At 38.8% G+C, this 20,857-nt stretch overlaps 1 protein-coding gene across 1 annotated transcript in view; it reads left to right on the forward strand.

Annotated features, from left to right (window-relative positions):
* LOC135477237 (unconventional myosin-XVIIIa-like) overlaps positions 1-20,857 on the forward strand; it is an 85,494-nt gene that overhangs the window by 38,537 nt on the left and 26,100 nt on the right. The window contains 18 exon segments of the mRNA XM_064757409.1: positions 197-339; positions 885-985; positions 1,665-1,725; positions 2,399-2,543; positions 2,954-3,095; positions 3,345-3,461; positions 4,433-4,625; positions 6,592-6,678; positions 7,018-7,165; positions 7,556-7,715; positions 8,636-8,819; positions 10,202-10,409; positions 11,395-11,495; positions 12,041-12,106; positions 12,741-12,869; positions 14,040-14,060; positions 14,063-14,125; positions 14,127-14,183. Of these exon segments, the coding sequence (XP_064613479.1) occupies positions 197-339; positions 885-985; positions 1,665-1,725; positions 2,399-2,543; positions 2,954-3,095; positions 3,345-3,461; positions 4,433-4,625; positions 6,592-6,678; positions 7,018-7,165; positions 7,556-7,715; positions 8,636-8,819; positions 10,202-10,409; positions 11,395-11,495; positions 12,041-12,106; positions 12,741-12,869; positions 14,040-14,060; positions 14,063-14,125; positions 14,127-14,183 (2,126 nt within the window).

The raw sequence follows: 20,857 nt of genomic DNA on the forward strand, positions 1-20,857 counted from the left end.
ACAAAGTATTTTGAATATAACAACAACATGCCTTTCAATTTTGATTGCGTGGTGTCAGTATGGAGTGACCAAATGAAGGTGTCATGGATGGTGTTTCTGGCCTATTATTTTAGTGAGGCAGCACTTGACATGTCATTGCTAGGTCAGGCAGTTACAATTATACATAATAGTACATGTAATTTTTGTACTTTTACAGTTAGTAAGCTGAATGCCATCAACACTCTCCTGGAAGCCTTTGGGAATAGCAGGACCATCCTGAACACAAATGCCAGCAGGTTCACACAAGTTACCTCCCTTGATTTTGATCATGCCGGCCAGATTGTTTCTGCCTCTATACAGGTAATTTATGTTATAATTTAGATGTAAGAATTTGCCATTATTAAATACCTATGACAAAAAGGTAAAGCTAGTTAGAAAATATTAATCGGAAAAGTCCCTGGTGTAGCAGGTAGTTACAAAATTGAATATCGGAGTTTCGAGTTCGAAAATATTTTTGACTAATCTTTCGATTAGAAACTTCTCAAGTTCACAAACGTTTAGCTCCCCAATTTTCTCTATTGTATTGTACTCTGAATAACTTTTTGTAAAACTTTTTTTCAGATGCCCATATTAGAGTAAATATAATCAGTAATAGTTGCCTAACATTTATGACAGATCTCATGAAACAGTAGGACTTTTTCTTATCTTTGGCTGTAATAAAGAGTTTCAATTCAAAACTCCCCTATCCTGTTTTATTATCCTTCCTGTGAGCAAGGATATCTCTATTACATGTACCTGTGTATTTATGCTAGAATCTGACTCTCATTGTGTAAGTGAAATATTTTTGAGTATACACCACTCATCCAATCTATTATTGAACTGTGTCTACTAATCTGTGTACAAAGGCCTTGATGTTTGAGAAAAGTCGTCTGGTGAGGAGACCAGAGGGAGAGCCGACATTCCATGTGTTTTATCAGCTTCTGGCGGGGGTTGACTCTGAACTCAGGTGAGATATGTACATTCATTTTTCTGTGGTTTTGACAGATAAGAGGCTGAATTTGAGTGCAGTTTGCCTTCCAGCATAATGCTGGCCGTCATATAAGTGAAATATTCTTGAGTAAAACACCAATCAAATAAATAAACTGAATGCAATTTGTGCACCTTAGTCATTATAGTGAGGTAACAATACCTTTAAACGTGAATGTCATCATATATTATCCAGTATTAAATTTACATCAAACAAGTAAATATATGTTCGATTTGCAAGGAGGCCTCCGTGGCTCAGTTGGTTAGCGCGCTGGCGCAGCCTAATGACCCATGATGTGTCTCTCACCAATGCGGAAGATCTGCCAGCAACCTGCAGTTGGTCATGGGTTTCCCCCGGGCTGTGCCTGGTTTCCACCCACCATAATGCTGGCCGCCGTCATATAAGTGAAATGTTCTTGAGTATGGTGTAAAACACCAATCAAATAAATAAATATATAAATCGATTTGCATGTATGCCCTCTTATACTAGTTCAGTTACAATCAGTTGTTTGGCCAAATTATGTTTTTTTTTATCTGCATACAAGTGTTTAGGTTAACATGATTCAAAAGGGTGATGTTTTCATTTATACATTTGTTTAAGTTTCCATAGAGAGATTGGTTCTTTGTCTTATTGTGTGTGACCTTCTCTCCCTCCACAGAAAAGAGCTTCAGTTGACGGTACTGAATGAGCCCAACATCTTCATGACTCCATTACAACGAGTAAGTACAAATACTTCACACATAAATGGCATGTAGCTCCGCTTGTGAAAGGAACATCAACATTGTCCCCATTTTTTCCCCATCACTAAAGCTATTTAAGACACAATCGCTTGGCTCAAATCAGCTGTTTTTATGTGGTCTTACATAAAGTTTTCATGGCGATAACTTGAAGCTGAATTCTACGAATATGGACATACAGGCTGAGGTCTCTGGTGGTGACGATGTGTGTATCAGATGGAAAGTATGCCAATATTTTGCCTGAGGCTGATGGTTCACCCACGGGCCTATGGGTTTCACCCGCCCATAAATCTGATCACTGTTGTATAAGTAAAACATTACTCAGTATTTCTTGAAGTTAGACAACATACAAGCAAATGCCTTAAATGACCGTAAATTTCGTCCAGGACTATAAACTTGCCCATATTTCTTGATTTTAAGAATTCTGTTGATTTTAGAAAGGTGTTTTAAGGTTTGCTTTTTAACATGGGATGATATTCTATGGAAAAAAAAATGTAAGATTCAGAATGAAAAATAATATTTCGTGGCTTCTGTTTGCTTATAAAAATGCTCACTTTTAGGTCATTTAGGGTAAATAAATAAACCCTGCTTAACATTCATTTTTTTTCTCAAATGTTTAAGTTTATAATGAATTTCTTTTTTTTTGTCTTGTTAGAATGAAGATCGTCAGAAGGCTGCAGCTCAGTGGGCTAAAATCCAGAATGCGTTTGACACGCTGAACTTCACAGACATGGAATCTAAGGCAATCTTCTCCGTGCTGGCTGCTATCTATCATTTAGGGGTTGCTAGTGCTGTCAAGGGTAAGAGTTGTCTTCCTTGTTACAGACCGTTAAGTAGTTAGCATCTGTACATAAACGTAGATGTAAGTGTATGTGAATCCGTGGTCAATCAAAGTAAGCAACTGAAAGATAAAAAAATGCTTTATTCCACGATTCTGATGAACAGTGGTAATATCAGATATCATACGCCATTTCTAAATGAGCAGTTTCGCAGATAACCTTTAAGTTATAACCCAGAGGTCGGTGGTTTACTCTGAGCAGTCTTTTCCCCCTTGCATAAACTTGATCACTGTCATTGAGTGAAAAATTCTTACGCATGTCTTAAAAGCTAAGCAACTAAATGAAGATAATCATTTATCCTTTTTAGGTATCTAACAGCTAAATCAATAGTGTGACCTTGTTATGTACATGGATCTCTCTCTCTCTCTCAGGTAATAATAACAAGTCTCAGTTTGCTCGGCCAGCGTCTGCCCAGAGGGCAGCAGCTCTATTAGGGACCAGTGTAGAGGAGATGGCCCGCATGATCTTTATCCCCAGCATGGGTGGCACACTTACTCGCAACCAGTCCTTCAGGTGAGCTTCACTGTACGAGTGATCGATTGCTCGGTGCGCCTTGAGTATAGGTACATAAGAGATGTGAATGAAATTAGTTGAAAAATGATGATTAGGCATATTTCACCTTGTAGTTTTATTGTTTTGTGCTGGAGAAAAATTCCTTTCAGTTTGTTTATTAATTAGTTTTAAAGGAAGTCGTGTGTTTTGTGACAAGATCATTGTCCCAAGTATAACTCAAATTTACATGAATGTTGGTGCTTATTTTAGGTCTAGTCCCGGAGACAGGTCAGGAGGAGATAACTCTTCAGCTGTGGAGTGCCTGGAGGGATTTGTTATAGGCCTTTATAGTGATGTATTCAATGCTGTTGTCTCCCTCATTAATAGGTAGGTCTACAGTGTTTTATCTTCCCTGGATTGGCACTTTGTTAAATAAGCAATGGTGAGTGCATTTCATGATCAGTTTTTCATCTTCTCGGAAATCTGTTTTCCAAGGTACCACGACATCAATTAATTTGATTAATGTGAGTGCTGTGAAGCTTGAATTGCACATGGGTATTTGTTACAACATTAGCAAAATTGGAATCCTCACAGTTGATGCGAGTTCATTTCAGCAGTTGTGTGGATTGCATGTCATTAACATGTGAATTTGGGGCCTCCGTGGCTCAGTTGGTTAGCGCGCTAGCGCAGCGTAATGACCCAGGAGTCTCTCACCAATGCAGTCGCTGTGAGTTCAAGTCCAGCTCATGCTGGCTTCCTCTCCGGCTGTACGTGGGAAGGTCTGGCAGCAACCTGTGGATGGTCGTGGGTTTCCCCCGGGGCTCTGCCCGGTTTCCACCCACCATAATGCTGGCCGCTGTCGTATAAGTGAAATATTCTTGAGTACAGTGTAAAACACCAATCAAAAAAAAAAAAAAAAAAAAAAACGTGAATTGTCAGTCCAATAACTGATTGTCATTTGGTTCCTCAGGATGTAAGAAATCTATTAAAATGGGCCAAAAGCTCACGAATTGATGTGTATTTCATACCTTTTGGGTGGAATTTCAGATTACAATAAGTGACCTATAATTTCAGTTTTTGTCACCCAGCTGTTCATTGTGCCGTGTGAAGTGCAGTATGAAAGATGGTTGGCCGGTGAAAAAAAATCGTGTGCACTTTTATCTGATTGCTATAAATCATGTTTTATTTCTTTCAGTATTTCTTCAACTCAGAACAGCAGGGTGATTGGTAGGACAAAGATTTCATGAAATTTTTGGTGACTTACTGTATACCTTTTCTAGTTCTGTCACTTCTAAATGTTCACCATTGATGTGATCTGTATGTTAATACCTTCATTCTGCTGTTGTTGTTGTTGTAAGGTCGCTGTCGTCTAACTACCGCTCCCTGACCTCCCTCACCCTTCTGGACATGCCGGGCTTCCAGAACCCCTCGTCCTGCGGTCGTAGTGGGGGCGCCACTTTCGAGGACCTATGTTACAACTACTCACAGGAGCGGCTGCAGCTGCTATTCCATGATCTGACCTTCACCAGTCAGCAGGACAGGTATTCACAGGTGAGAACGCTTGGTCTGGCTTTCGTGGCAATTCTCGATTTTCCAAAGAAATAATCAGTATTAGGGAGGCGGAATACTTATTAATCGTGTGATATGCCACTAGTGTGATGCGGGACCTGGAGCCATTGTGATCTCAAAAAATGACAACAGTGTTATTATGTAATATTTATCTATCTACTTAATTTGTGTTTTATGCCACACTCAAGAATATTTACAATGTAATAAGGTAATAATTTCTGTTGTAATGTCAGCTCAGTCTTAATGTGACGTCATGATGATGAGCTGTGGAATGGACAGCTAAAATGGCTTCGAGGCTGCTGCTGACAGGCGTTTGACAGGTCTTCCACTGGTATTTAGTTGATTACTGATCAAGCAGATCTGACCACCATCCCTTGTGTTTGCACTCTCTCTCCAGCAATATAAATTGGGCATACTGTGTGATTTCTTCAGCCCACAAGCCTGACTCTATGACATCTTTTCACTGAAAGACTCTTCATTGCCGAATATTCATTGCTGTATATAAGATAATGTGACAGATACAGTGTGAAAAAATGTCTTAAGTTTTGTACATTTTGATTTCTGTGAGAACAGAAATTTAAGGGCTGAGGCTGTGTTAAATGGTTACTTTGCTAATCAAGGTATTTGAATGAGTGAATGAATGAATGATTATGGCTTTATGCCAAATCAGCAATTTTACAACCATATCGTGGGGAGAACAAATTTTAAAGTGGACGATATTTAATTGAAGGTGTATTTATTAAAGGTAGTTGTTAAGTATGGTACTGTGCTCTTGTCCTCGTACCCAAAAATCAGAATGTCGTGCGTTGTTGAATAGAATTCTGTTCCTGTCTGTATGCTGTAAAGCAAAAGCCTGGGAAATAATTCTGATCAATGTTGAACTTGTGATGCATGTCGATAAATAATTCTGATCAACGTTGAGGTCGTGATGCATGTCGATAAATAATTCTGATCAATGTTGAGCTCGTGATGAATGTCGATAAATAATTCTGATCAACGTTGAGGTCGTGATGCATGTCGATAAAGAATTCTGATCAATGTTGAACTTGTGATGCATGTCGATAAATAATTCTGATCAATGTTGAACTTGTGATGCATGTCGATAAATAATTCTGATCAATGTTGAGCTCGTGATGAATGTCGATAAATAATTCTGATCAACGTTGAGGTCGTGATGCATGTCGATAAAGAATTCTGATCAATGTTGAACTTGTGATGCATGTCGATAAATAATTCTGATCAACGTTGAGGTCGTGATGCATGTCGATAAATAATTCTGATCAACGTTGAGGTCGTGATGCATGTCGATAAAGAATTCTGATCAATGTTGAACTTGTGATGCATGTCGATAAATAATTCTGATCAACGTTGAGGTCGTGATGCATGTCGATAAATAATTCTGATCAACGTTGAGGTCGTGATGCATGTCGATAAATAATTCTGATCAATGTTGAGCTCGTGATGAATGTCGATAAATAATTCTGATCAACGTTGAGGTCGTGATGCATGTCGATAAAGAATTCTGATCAATGTTGAACTTGTGATGCATGTCGATAAATAATTCTGATCAATGTTGAACTTGTGATGCATGTCGATAAATAATTCTGATCGACGTTGAGGTCGTGATGCATGTCGATAAATAATTCTGATCAACGTTGAGGTCATGATGCATGTCGATAAAGAATTCTGATCAATGTTGAACTTGTGATGCATGTCGATAAATAATTCTGATCAACGTTGAGGTCGTGATGCATGTCGATAAATAATTCTGATCAACGTTGAGGTCGTGATGCATGTCGATAAATAATTCTGATCAATGTTGAACTTGTGATGCACGTTGATCTCTACCACCGCTCACTCTGATGCAAGGCTTGTGATGAAATTAGATAAATAGAACAGTGTTGTCAGATTGTTGAAACTTAGTGACTGACTTTGTTCTATGTTTCAGGAGAACATTGAGTGTGACTTTGAATTTGTGACATCCAGTCCGCAGGCCATGGTGTCACTGATTGACAAACATCCTGCCCAAACGCTGGTCAGTTCTTCCTTGGTGACTATAATCGAACCTGTTATATGCTTACATATTTGTATGTTTACTTATATATGTATTTAGTAATTTCATGATCTAGACTAATGGAATTCTCTTAACTGCATGCATCTGAGCTTATTTCTGTGATTGAATGTTACGGGATTAGAAACAAAATGTTGAATATGTGTGGTAAAATCACATATAGTTTGGCATAACATAAAATTGAACAACTGGCATGATCATGTAAGTGAAATCTGAAAAAAATGTGCTTAAAGAAATGGAAAGATATTTAGAAATTGATAATGAAGCTTTTCCAAATAAATCGGCAACCTTTTTCTCAAACAGGTAAGAGGGACGGGTGGGGATCATTCCAAAGACATTGAGAAGAAAGGGTTGCTATGGTTACTGGATGAGGAGGCCATATTTCCGGGAGCGTCTGATGACTCGTTCATGGAGCGACTCTTCACGCATCATGGAGAGCAGAAAGCCAGGAGTAAGTCTTGTACTTAAGAATGAATGAATGATCGTGGGATTGAAGTCACATTGGGAATATTGCAACGGTATTGTGGTGACCCGCCTTGGTGATACTCATTTATTGTTATGTCAACTTCATTCATAACACACGAAAGGTGGGAGGGGGGTGAAGAAAAGGAACAAAACAAAAATTTAGAATCAAAATACCAAAGTGAAAATTGAAGCAGAAATGTACATGTACTGTATTACAAAGAAATTAGCCTGCAATTGAATATGTGGGATGGGGATGCTTCAGTTTAAACATTCTTGTTTTAAAATTTCTATGAAATATGGAAAAAAGCAAATGTCCGTTCAGTCAGGAGAAGTTCTTGAATGACCTTGGGATTCCTGTTTTGTAATTTGTTTTCAGAGGACAGCCTGCTAAGGAAGGGATCGCTGGGGGCATTCTTTATGCTGAGTCATTTCCAGGGGACAAACACAGTGCAGTACAATGCGACAGGCTGGCTGAGGATGTGTCGTGAGAACCCTATCACACGAGTGGCCACCGCAGTGCTGCAGGACTCCAGCAGGTAACAGTACTAATAAAACACCAGCTTTGTGGAGTGCCTTGTCAGCACCAGGGAGGGGCTTTCAGTTGCTTAGTCTGGTTTTCTTGTATGCACTCACAAAATGATATGATATCACAGTCAAAATGCACTATTGACAATAATAATAGTAGAACATAAAGAAATATGCAGTAAACTTCGATATCTTATCCAAGAAGGGACAACGTTGAGCTGCTAGACATACATGTTTGTGTTAATTTACCTGCAGATATTGGTAAATTTTGCCTTTATAGTCAAACTGGCTTGCCCTTTCACAAGTTTGCATAACATGTGTAATGATTTTGCAAAAAACTAAAAAAAAAAAGACCAGTGTTACTGTAGATCTTCAAAGTTTTCAACCACCAAAGCACTTTTTTTCAGTGAAATTTATCCACACTACTGTGCAGATTATTTCTCTACACACCATAGTCCTCAAAGAATGTTTCAGAATATTGATTGCAGAGGCATTTAAAAAGGTTGAAGAATTAGGGTTACTGCTAAAGTGCCACTGTAAACCAGAATTTTTCTTCGATTTAAATTGGGAATGTAAATTTAAGTTTGGAATGTAAATTTAAATTGGGAATGTAAATTTAAGTTTGGAATGTAAATTTAAATTGGGAATGTAAATTTAAATTGGGAATGTAAATTTAAATTTGGAATCTAAATTTATTTCCAAATTCTTGTTTGTCTATCTAGCAAACTAATGAACACTCCAAGAACGCTTCAAGATTTTTTGTAAAGAATCCAAGAGTGAAATCTCTGCTCAAGTAATAAGTATTAAGAACTTGAATTCCAACAAGTTAATGAACACCGAGTTATGTCTTTCCGCTGGACAGGTGTCCGAAATTTGGTCGAAAACTCAGCTTCAGTGGATACAGTGTTCTGATCATGATTTCTTGTTTCAGACCTGAGCTAAGTCAGCTGTTCACCTCTGTGCGGGGTCCAGTGTCCAGCACGGTTAGCGGGTCAATCGTAGGGATTGACGGATCGTCGTCGCTGCGCCGTGCTTCCAGCATGCGCAGAACCTTCACATCTGGTCAGGCGGGACTCAAGAGGAAATCTGTCTGTCTGCAAGTCAAGTTCCAAATGGTAAGTCATTGAATGTGCAAACTGTTTCCAAATTGTAAGTCACCTACATGTGATGTGCAAACTGTTTCCAAATTGTAATGTAATGTGCAAACTGTTGCCAAATTGTAAGTCACCTACATGTCATGTGCAAACTGTTTCCAAATTGTAAGTCACCTACATGTAATGTGCAAACTGTTTCCAAATTGTAATGTAATGTGCAAACTGTTGCCAAATTGTAAGTCTCCTACATGTAATGTGCAAACTGTTTCCAAATTGTAAGTCACCTACATGTAATGTGCAAACTGTTGCCAAATTGTAATGTAATGTGCAAACTGTTTCCAAATTGTAAGTCACCTACATGTAATGTGCAAAGTGTTGCCAAATTGTAAGTCACATGTAATGTGCAAACTGTTGCCAAATTGTAATGTAATGTGCAAACTGTTTCCAAATTGTAAGTCACCTACATGTAATGTGCAAACTGTTGCCAAATTGTAAGTCACCTACATGTAATGTGCAAACTATTGCCAAATTTTAAGTCACCTACATGTAATGTGCATACTGTTTCCAAATTTTAATGTAATGTGCAAACTGTTTCCAAATTGTAAGTCACCTACATGTAATGTGCAAACTCTTTCCAAATTGTAAGTCACCTACATGTAATGTGCAAACTGTTGCCAAATTGTAAGTCACCTACATGTAATGTGCAAACTGTTGCCAAATTGTAAGTCACCTACATGTAATGTGTAAACTTTTTCCAAATTGTAAGCCCCCTACATGTAATGTGCAAACTTTTTCCAAATTGTAAGTCACTTACATATAATGTGCAAACTGTTTCCAATTCGTAAGTTCCCTACATGTAATTTGCAAACTGTTTCCAAATTGTGAGTGCTGACCTATATGCAAATGTGGTCTGGTAGTCAGCAATATATTAATCACTTTTTAGTGGCTGATTTTAGATGCTAATTTTCCAGCCTCAACAAGGTTTAAATCATGTCATCAGATATGGCAGATTTATCCAAATGGGCTGACCACAGATTCAAACATGTCTGTTCAAAAAGATGCTTAAATCAATATACAACATTTGCTACTATAATTCTTTAACTTTTTCACAAGTTTGCAAGGTGTTCATTCAAACACGTCTCCAAAATCAAGTTTAAAATGTACATAAAGAAGGCTGAAAAATGCTCTTTTATATGTGAAAAGTTTGAAAAATTAGGGAACAGCTTTTCATGAAATTTTCAGGCTTCTTACCAAATAACAGATTAATTGACATAGCAAGCTCTGTACGTGTAAGTTGTAAATAGTATGTTGATTGATCTTAATTTAATCCTCAATTCTTTTTAATCTTATTATATGATCAATTCTTTCGTTTCATAATCGTACAACATTTATGTATTTTTCAGGATTCCATAATAGACACTTTAAGGAAAACCAAGTGCCACTTTGTACACTGTTTGTTACCTCAAGCTAACGCTGGCCTTTGTGAGCTGAAGTCCGCACAGTCGCCGGCCAAATCCTCGGGTCAGGAGGACTTGACACTGAGCGTACCCCTCCTCCGCTCCCAGATACGCGGAGCTGAGATGGTGGAGGCTATTCGCATACATCGCCAAGGTGAGGGCACTGCCAGACTAGTACATGAATAGTAAATCAGCTAAAGTCGCACCCATGACTAAGGTGCGCCATTTACCTGATTCTGAGAGTTTTCTGGATCTTAAAGGGGTATTTTAAGATTTGCTTGGAACATAGGATGTTGTCCTACCAGAAAAAGTAGGTTCAGCATCATAAGTAATATGGTACGTTATTTATTTGCCCCCGAAACTAAACTTTTTGTGGCAAAATTTTAGGTCATTTAACGTTCTTCATACTAGTACTGTCTAGTTAGACACTGATGTTGCCTTCAGTCTTCAGCCCTACGAAATTCGTTAATTCTTGCTTGTTTGATTTTATTTTGTGACTTTGATGAAAGTAAAGGAATGAAACACTATGACAGAGTTTAAGGAAGAGATAACGTATTCATGGCTGTGATGCAGATGTTTGTTTTGAACTCTTGGACTGATGTAACAAGAAGATTGGAATTCCGATTCTTCCTGCCACAATAATGGCTGATATTTTAAAGTATCTTTAATTGTTTCAGTTTCATTTTTGTCAAAATCTTGGTGTATCCTAAATGGTGTAAAAATGTGCTAACAAAAAGGCATTTTCAGAGGCAAATAATAAGTCATGAGATATTAACTCTTGTGATCAAATTTACATTTTCCCAGCGGGATATCATCCTACCTTCCGAACAAACCTCAAAACACCTTTCTGAAATCAATAAAACTCCCAGAATCTGGAGAAATAAACAATTTAGTCATGAACGAAATTTTATGTCACTTAGGACATGCATGTGAAAAAAAACAACAACAACGGTGAATAGAAAAGTTACTGTGTTAGATGGCAGTTTTCTGATTTTCACGTCTGCTCTGGAGAAAAAAGACTACATCCCTTTTTTATATTCATTACTTTGAATATTTGAATTTTTAAGTTAATGTTAATACACTCAAGATTGTCTTCGTAACAGACCTGTTGTAATATTTTTGCTCAAACATCCTCACAGGCTTCCCAGAATTTATTCCATTCAAGGACTTCAAGACAAGATTCCATGTGTTACTGCCTAACGACTGTAAGATTAATACCTCTTCTGGGGATGATAGACAGGTGAGTCCTTTGGATTGACAGGTATGAAGACAATACAAATCATGAAAGCCTGCTTTCACTTCAAGGACTTCTACATTTATTATCCTAAGTTGCAGTATGAAAGTTTTCCCGTGCTTTCTGGGAAAGTAAATAAAGCTGTATGATCATTCAGTAGACATGGTTCGCTTGCCAGGCCATTGGCTTAGCCAAATTCTAGCTCTTTCCAACATGCTGACAGTTTGTTTTCCTTCCAAACGGTTGCCACTTGACTGTGTAAGGGAACACTGTAAACTTTTGTAGGTCGAATTTTTTTTAATATAGAATCATCTAATATTTGGTGATACAGAGTATTTCCTAAAATCTTAAAAGATACTAAAAGTTGTTTCTTTTCACTGAGTGATGTATTTTGGGTTTGTCTTGTGGTGATATCTTAAATGTAAATTTGTGATAAATTTGTGGTTTTTCTTCAGGGGGTGTATCTTAAATATAAATACATGAAAGTTTTTTGGTTATCTTTAAATTGGCATCTCTAATGTAAATTTATGATACATTTTTCTTTTTTTCAGGTGGTATCTCAGATGTTGGATTACCTGGATGTGGACAAACTGAATTACAGGATAGGCTTAAGTCAGGTGTGAGGTCAAAACAGCACAAGATATCTTTATTGCACCCTGTGTAATTTTAGTAGTTTTGCACTATGTACATTCTTGCAGGCCTTGTGAATTTACTGAAGTTGGATTGGATTATCTCCCTTTGACCTCTCTGACAGTGGAGCATTAAATCTGATGAAGCCCTAAATTTTGACACAGTGGTTATGACAGATGTTTAGTCAACAGAACGAAGAGAACTTTACTATGGACTTTGTCCTGTTTAGTTGGAGTTTAGTTGTAAATTACATGTATGTATCACTTCAAGGGGCCTCAGTGGCAGAGGCTGTGCCAGTGCAGTGCAGTGCAGGAAACAGCTGGCTAAACTCAGGGTAATGAAGGGATTAAAAGCCTCTCACCAATGCGGGTGCTGTGAGTTCAAGTCCAGTTTGTGCTGGCTTCCTCTCCGGCTGTATTGTGAGAAGGTCTTGCAACAACTTGTGGGTATCTTGGGTTTCCCCCAGGCACTGCCAGGTTTCCTTCCACCATAATGCTGTCTGCCATCGTGTATCATAATAGTTTTGAGTATGGGGAAAGCACCAATGAAATAAATAAAAAATGTATCATTACATGTTGCTCTTCCTGGTTTATACAGGTATGGTGTGCTCTGCATTGACAGGTATTTTTCCGCTCCGGCGCGCTGACGAGTCTGGAGTTACAGCGAGATGAGAAGATCACGGGAACAATGCAAGCCTTCCAGGCTCTCTGTAGAGGCTACTTGGGCAGGAAACAGCTGGCTAAACTCAGGGTAATGAAGGGATCATGGGATAGGAGGTGGGAAAATTCCTAGTGGGAAGGGAAAATGGGAAACTGCGGGGCATGACTGGATCTAGTGTGTGGTAGGGGAATGGTGGGAAAACTGGGGCGTATGATGGGGGTGGCGGGAATGGTGGGAAAAATATGGATTTGATGGAGTGGTGGAAAACGCAAGAAAACTGTGGGTGTCCGGAAAACTGCAGGGATGATGGGGTGTCAGGAATGGTGGGAAAACTGGGGGGTATGATGGGGTGGCGGAATGGTGGGAAAAACTGGGGGTATGATGGGGTGGCAGGAATGGTGGGAAAAACTGGGGGGTATGATGGAGATATGGGGTTGCAGGAATGGTGGAAAAACTGGGGGGTGTGATGGGGTGGTGGGAATGGTGGGAAAAACTGAGGGGTATGATGGGGTGGCGGGAATGTTGGGAAAAATATGGATTTTATGGAGTGGCGGAAAACGCGGGAAAACTGGGTGACAGGAAAACTGCAGGGATGATGGGGTGGAGGGAATGGTGGGAAAAACTGGGTGTTTGGTGGAGTGGTGGAAAACACAAGAAAACTGTGGGTGGCAGGAAACTGCAGGTATGATGCAGTGGGTGGAATGGTGGGAAAACTTGGGGTATGATGGGGTAGAGGCAATGGTGGGAAAACTGTGGGTTAGCTAGGAGTGATGGAAAACTCAAGAAAACTGTGGGGTGGCAGGAAAACTGCAGGTATGATGGGGTTGGTGGAATGGTGGGAAAACTTGGGAAAATTTGAAAAATGGGGTATTTGGGGATGAAGATAAGGGAAGGAAATATGGGGGGGAGAGGTTTGAAAATACTAAATATATTGAAATCAAGAGGCACTTACATGTATGATACTTTGAAAGTCAGATGGGAAAACTAGAAACACTAATAGGATTTGATGAGGGAGAAGACAAGAGCTGTTAAGTGGAAAAGTGATGATCAGTCAAAAAGGGACAAAAATAAGTGTATAATTTGATTCCAAATCAGTCAGTTTTTGATTAGCACTGCCTAGCACTTGGTTACTGAAGGTGTACATTCAGTTATGGCTATCAGTGCACCTTGGTCATGGTTTTTCCATGCTAGACACCTACGTGAAATATTATGGCATAAAGCATGAATCAAATAAATAAATAAATAAATTTCTGTCCTTAGGTGCAGCATATGGCTATCAGGTTGCAATCCAGGTGAATGTGAAGAATTTCATGCAGATCAGGGACTGGGGCTGGTGGAGATTGTTCCACTAAGGTCAAGCCTTTGCTTAACGTTCACAGGACTGAGGAGGAAACTCAAGAGCAAAAGAGGTAACTACTTCATCTGTTACAGTAGTTGGTTCTTTTGTTTATCTACTACAATTCTAGGTCCCTCAGCAACACTGTGGATGGTCGTGGGGTTTCCTCCCCCGGGCTGTGCCCGGTTTCCACCCACCATAATGCTGGCCGCCCGTCGTATAAGTGAAATATTCTTGAGTATGGCGTAAAACACCAATCAAATAAATAAATAAATATAATACTACAATTCTTCCAGCTTTGTTCTTTGTGTTTTTCCACCCTGGGGCCTCCGTGGCTCAGTCGGTTAGCGCGCTAGCGCAGCGTAATGACCCCAGAAGCCTCTCACCTATGCAGTCGCTGTGAGTTCAAGTCCAGCTCATGCTGGCTTCTTCTCTGGCCATAAGTGGGAAGGTCTTGCAGCAACCTGCGGATGGTCGTGGGTTTCCCCCGGGCTCTGCCCGGTTTCCACCCACCATAATGCTGGCCTGCCGTCGTATAAGTGAAATATTCTTGAGTACGGCGTAAAAAAACACCAATCAAATAAATAAAATAAATTTTCCACCCTACATTTTTGTATATGGCTAGACTGATGAAGACACAATTTCAGACATTCACATGTAGGCCCAGAGTTTTCACAATCGACATGATGATCATATCTGATATTACATTTACATTTAGCCTATTTGTATACATTAATTTGAGAAAGGTCAGAAAAATTGAGTTAAAGTGTTTATTTATGAAACACATTGTAGCTGTGAACAACATTTATAACCTCCCAAAAAGCACAGAAAGTACTAACCTGATGTATATGTCAGAAGAAAGACCGTTAGACACTCTCCGTGAAAATAGTTTCATTTATTTTTTTTAGAATTTTTTTCAACCTAGTAGAGTGCATTTGAAAGTTTGGATTCTACGATGGCCTTTTCTGAACCATTGACGTCACATCAGGTGTTTACCACTTAACACACATTCACTGCTGAATTTTATTATTAAAAACGCATATGCGCATATAGATTTATGAATGCATTCGCTGAGTGAATGTTCAAACAAGCTATTTCAAGACAAAAACATGGATGTGAAGTCACTGATACCCTCTGGTTTACTATAGGTCATGGTAGAATCTGATGTTTTTAAACAGTTTTACTCGGCTAGAAAAATTGTATAGAAATAAGTCGAGATTTTTTCCTGCATTGTGTCAAACGGTCTCTCATCTGATATATACTTCATTGTAGTGTTTTCTCCGCCCTTAATGTACGTGCCACAGAAGGGGTTTGCCTTTGACTTTTATTCAGGATACTTGCTCCAGACATTTCCGTTTCTTCAGCCCATAAACCTAACCTCTGTTGTATGAATGAAAGTCTAAGTATGATGATGTATTAAATGAAATAAGCGCATTCCTGTCACAAACATGGCCACCATCATGTGTGTGGAATTGAAAGTTTGTTCAGTTTGGGGTAAAACACAAATCAAATATATAAATGAAATATACATTTAAGTACCCATTGTATGATGAACCAGATAAGGGTTTTGATAGAAATTTGCCAAACAGCAGTTTCACATGAGGTTCCTATGGGGAGTAGACTAGGGTGAATTGTCTGTATACATATACTATAGAACATTACCATTTTTTCCCGTAACATTCTCATATTTGTACTCACACTTCAACAACAAGATGCTGACCCATGTGGCAAATCTCTTCCATGCAGGGTAATTTTTTCCAAAATATGGGAGAGAAGAAATTAGGTTCATAAAAAGGTTGTTTGTAGTTGAAGCACTTTAGGCAAGCCATTGAAGAAAAACAGCTTTTTATGCTTCCCTTCTGAATAGCTTGTTAATTGACCAATCAGACTGGAGGAATTCATTTCTCATTTGCATACTTCCTGAGAATATTCAAAGCTCATGCATATGCATGTACATATGCCTTACAATTCATGTATGCTGTATTAGGGTCTAGCTTACAATAGGGTGCATGTAATTTGTGTCTCTCAGAGCTGAGTGGTCAGTGAGAGCTGATAATGCGTCCAGCCATCTTTGTGTCAATCTCAGCGTGTGCTGACCACTTCGGATGACTGACCACAAAGTAAACCTCTCCCTTAATTACCATATCTTGATCACAGGCATGCCATTCAGGTTAAATAGTTGTAGTACGTCTACATGTCTTCCCCGTTGAACAGTTTATGGGTATTAGTGCTGGGTACATGACTGGTGTCCACGTCTATAGCTCACACTCAAAGCATGCACATGAAGATTTATCCCATGATAATGACTTGAATGAAAGGTGAAAGGTACTGGAATTAAAAGAGAAATGTGAATTTATGCCCATTTCCTGAAGTTTGCTGATAGAAGTTTTTTTTTTTTTTTTAAATATTGTTGTAGATATGAAGTTTATTTAAATATTTGTTATGTAATATTTTTTTTTTCATAAGAGTAAAAAGTTATTTTAAGGAGATAAATCTTGACTAAGAGAAAGTTTTTCAGTATGTAATGTATACCTGTATACATAAACTAATTAAACATTCCATCAGATCTATGTACGCGCTAGCACAGCGTAATGACCCAGGAGTCTCTCACCAATGTGATCGTTGTGAGTTCAAGTCCAGCTCATGCTGGCTTCCTCTTCGGCCATACATGGGAAGGTCTGCCAGCAACCTGTGGATGCTCATGGGCTTCCTCTGGGCTCTACCTGGTTTCCTCCCACCATAATGCTGGCTGTCGTCGTGTAAGTGAAATATTCTTGAGTACGGCGTAAAACACCAATCAAATAAATAAATAAATACTGATATGTACTGATATGGTTTGGGAGCTGTATTTTGTTTTCATGTTTATTACTCACAGTAAAGTTACATGTATGACTTGTGTGTTACAAATCAGACTAGTGCTTATAAAGGCACATTGAGTATGTCCATACACAGATACATGTGCATGTGTTCAAACATAGGGCTCAGGTGAAATGTGTTTGTGCTCATGTATACGTGAATCCCAAATTTGCATACTACATGCATGTATTCATTGATAATGCTCATCACATATGCCGGTTTCATTATCAGTGTCACAGATCAGTTTGCATGAGTACATGTACCTGTGATTTATAGATTAGACAGGAGGGTGATAAGAAAAACCGTAGCTTCCATGTAACTGTGTTACCTGACCAGGTATAAACTTCGTTAGTGAATTCCAACTGATCAGCTGAGGCCAGAATCAACATGTTTTATGTAAATTAATAATGGATTGTCATTGTGGCTTTAATTAGAGAAAGGTGACAGAAGTTGTGTGGTTATAGAATATTCATAAAGAGCAGGCTGGGTGTATTTTATAATCACCTACCCTGTACAGTGCCCAATTTATTGCAGGTGATATGTAAATTTCCTGCTCTGTTCATGCGATGTGACATAAAGCTCCTCCAGTTTAATTATTATAAAGCCACCTGGTGACAGTACATGTTAACATATGTTTCTGCAGCAGTAGTTTTGTTATGGTGAACTACAGATTTTGATACAAAGGCTTTGCCAGTGTGTTGCAAGGAAAGCTGAGTGCAAAGTCATCTGGCTAATCCCATGTATGCATGGACATGTAGCTGAAGGCATCTTGAGGGATATGTGCATGGGACATTTTCCTGTAACAGTGAATTGTAACATGTGTCCTGGCACTGGATCCTCTTGTGTTACATATCAGGAAATACTGGAACCTGTGATGTTATGAACCTCACTCTGTACACAAGTTACCACTGACACAGTGCCACTGAGGGTGATGTGTTTACAAGAAATTTACCACCCCTTTGTGGTGTCTAGGATAAGAGCTGTTTTAGGTGTCCATCAGAGCAGTGTCTGTGATTTTGGTGTCTAGTCTGATAGGATCAGATGCGGTTGGTGTCTGTCCAAGCAATGTCCCAATGTGAAGTTCTCCTTCAGTCAATAACCAAATATATGAAGGGTAATTATCATATATACAGGTACTGCAGTTGCTCCTCAGAGAAGACACAAAGAATGAGAAAATCTCTTTTATTCAGAAGCATTGGCTGTATTAACAGTAAACATCTGCTGTAACAGTAAGTGGTGAGAAGTTTTCCACTGCGATTGTGAATTTGAGCAGTTGAACTGACACACTTCTGATTTCATTGTTTCTGTAACAGTGTTAGTTATTTATTCTGGTGTCTAAGTTCAGTAGACACAGGATTCCAATAGGACAGTGTTTTCAGCATGAGCTACTCCGGGCAAATGTCATTGTCATATTACGCATGTGCTCGCTGCTTTTGTTAGGGATGCAGTGAAGAAATAAGATTGATTGTGACGATTTGCCACCCAGTTGTAGTACGTGAAAATCAACTGTTCAATCCGACTTCAGCGTGGTTGTGTAAGTGTTGAGCCCAAAGTTGAGGTGTCTGTTTGGGAGTCTTCTGGCAACTCTGCTCTCACTGTGCATAGCCTTGGTGTCCAGTTTGGTGTCCAGTATGTGGGTGAAAGTTTGTCAGAAGTTTGAGTGTCGCTGTAAGAAGTGTGAAACGTCACAGATCTACAACCATGTCAACTGGTACCAGTTCAATGGTTCTCCAGATTTGGCTCTTACAGAAAGCCCGGTAAGATGTCTAATCGGTGGCTATGCATTAACAAAAGATTTGCTCATTTATGTTTCTATGGGACAAGAATTAAAATAACATATTGGTATGCTTAAAAATATTTCGCGTCCACATTGGCGATCAGGTTTAGGGTAAAGACAGGGAAATTGGGTCATTCACGTATCTGAAGACAGATTATAATTTGGCTCACAAGGAGGCATATTACATGCAATCTAAGGACTCATTCGTCGGCATGTGACTGAAGAATTGTTAAGTATAATGTTAAACCCAAAGCACTCACTTGCTCACTTAACAAGCCACAGCCATTTAACTGCTTGGGGCTACAAGCAGTTAATTCTTCGGTAAGGTTTCTTCGGTAATAGAAATGTATGTTACAATATAAATAATGTGTCAGTTTGGGAGAGGTTATCAGACACGTGTGTGGGAGAGGTTATAGGACACGTGTATGGGAGAGGTTATAGGACACATGCAGGGGAGAGGTTACAAGACATGTGCACGGGAGAGGTTACAGGACACGTGCATGGGACAGGTTACAGGACACGTGCATGGGAAAGGTAATAGGACACGTGCATGGGAGAGGTTATAGGTCAGTTGCATGGGAGAGGTGACAGGACATGTGCATGTGTGCAGACAGACCATCCGATATTTTAAGAGTCGGCACATGCTTGTACATAAAATCTCTAGTTAGTAGATGATTGACTGGAAGGCAGAATAAATTCTATCAATCTAATGACTCGTTTACTAATTCATGGTTTGTTATATTTATATATATATATATATATATATATATATATATATATATATATATATATATATAGTATAAATTAGATGAAAATATTTTAGATACAATAGCATGGCTTCCCATTGGGTATGGTGTATTTCTGTGAAGGGAGAAAGGTAAGGTTGATGCCTAACATTTGAAATTTTACTTTACCTAAAGTTTAGCATTTTTCAGATGACACATTTTGCATGAGACTAATCAATTCATCCACCTTATAGAGCAACTTAAATAGTTTTTGTGTGAAGTTTGATTAATTTTTCATGGCAAAAGACTTAAATGTTGCCATCAAAGGTATCATTTTCAGGCTTTCATTTGCATTTTTTTGTACGTACCAAACTTAAAGTGAAATAAAGTAATTATATACATTGGTTGTATAGTTTATGTACAGTCAGATGTCTGAGCTATGCTTGATTTAGGTCAGGTGAATTGTTAGATATTTATACTGTATATGTAAACTTTATTAAAAGGGAGAATGACTGTAAGAGAATTTAATAACTCTTCACAAAGTGAAGTTAGCAATGTGCAACTTTCTTACACAACATCTTGCTTTTGTTAAACCTGGGAAGGCGTGGGAAGGACTTCCAGTAGTTTTGTCTGACAAAGTCTTGTGGTAGGGCTACGTTTACTCAGTATTGTCTTAGGTTAGGTTTGGTTCTTTTTAACTGCCTTTAAACATGTTCATACATTCGGTCGTTTATTCTCCCAAACATCAGTCATGTACGTACATGTGGGTGCGTCTGTTATTCTTTGTTTACATGTATTCTGGGACAATTAAGTCACGCAATTTTCCAAGGATCAGTGTAAGGCTCCCGGAAGTTGCCAAAGGCTTGAATGTCTTGTTGTTCATTACTATGAGAATCTTTCATTTTGATTGGTATTACTTAATGTTGACACCTCAACGTTGTCTTCAACATTTTGTAAAATGTCAGTTGAACTGTTCTTCAGAATATTCAATATTTTTCAACTTTATGATTTAAAAATTCTGTTTCTGAAAATGTGAACTATGTGAAATAGAATGCAAGAATGACAAAAAGATTAGAGCCTCCTCCGTGACAATGTTAAGGGTGTACATGGATGTACTGGCAAAATCTTGCCCGAGAAGAAAATTTGTGCTATCAGCTGCCATTGAAATACAGAGGTTTCAATTCCTTCCCATGATTTTGTTAGGTTACTTATCTGCACCTGTGGGGGCCTCCGTGGCTCAGTTGGTTAGCGCGGTGGCCCAGTGTAATGACCCAGGAGCCTCTCACCGATGCGGTCACTGTGAGTTCAAGTCCAGCTCATGCTGGCTTCCTCTTTGGCCGTACGTGGGAAGGTCTGGCAACAACCTGCGGATGGTCGTGGGTTT

Source organism: Liolophura sinensis, chromosome 10 (genome assembly GCF_032854445.1).
Source record: "Liolophura sinensis isolate JHLJ2023 chromosome 10, CUHK_Ljap_v2, whole genome shotgun sequence".
NCBI lineage: Eukaryota > Metazoa > Mollusca > Polyplacophora > Chitonida > Chitonidae > Liolophura > Liolophura sinensis.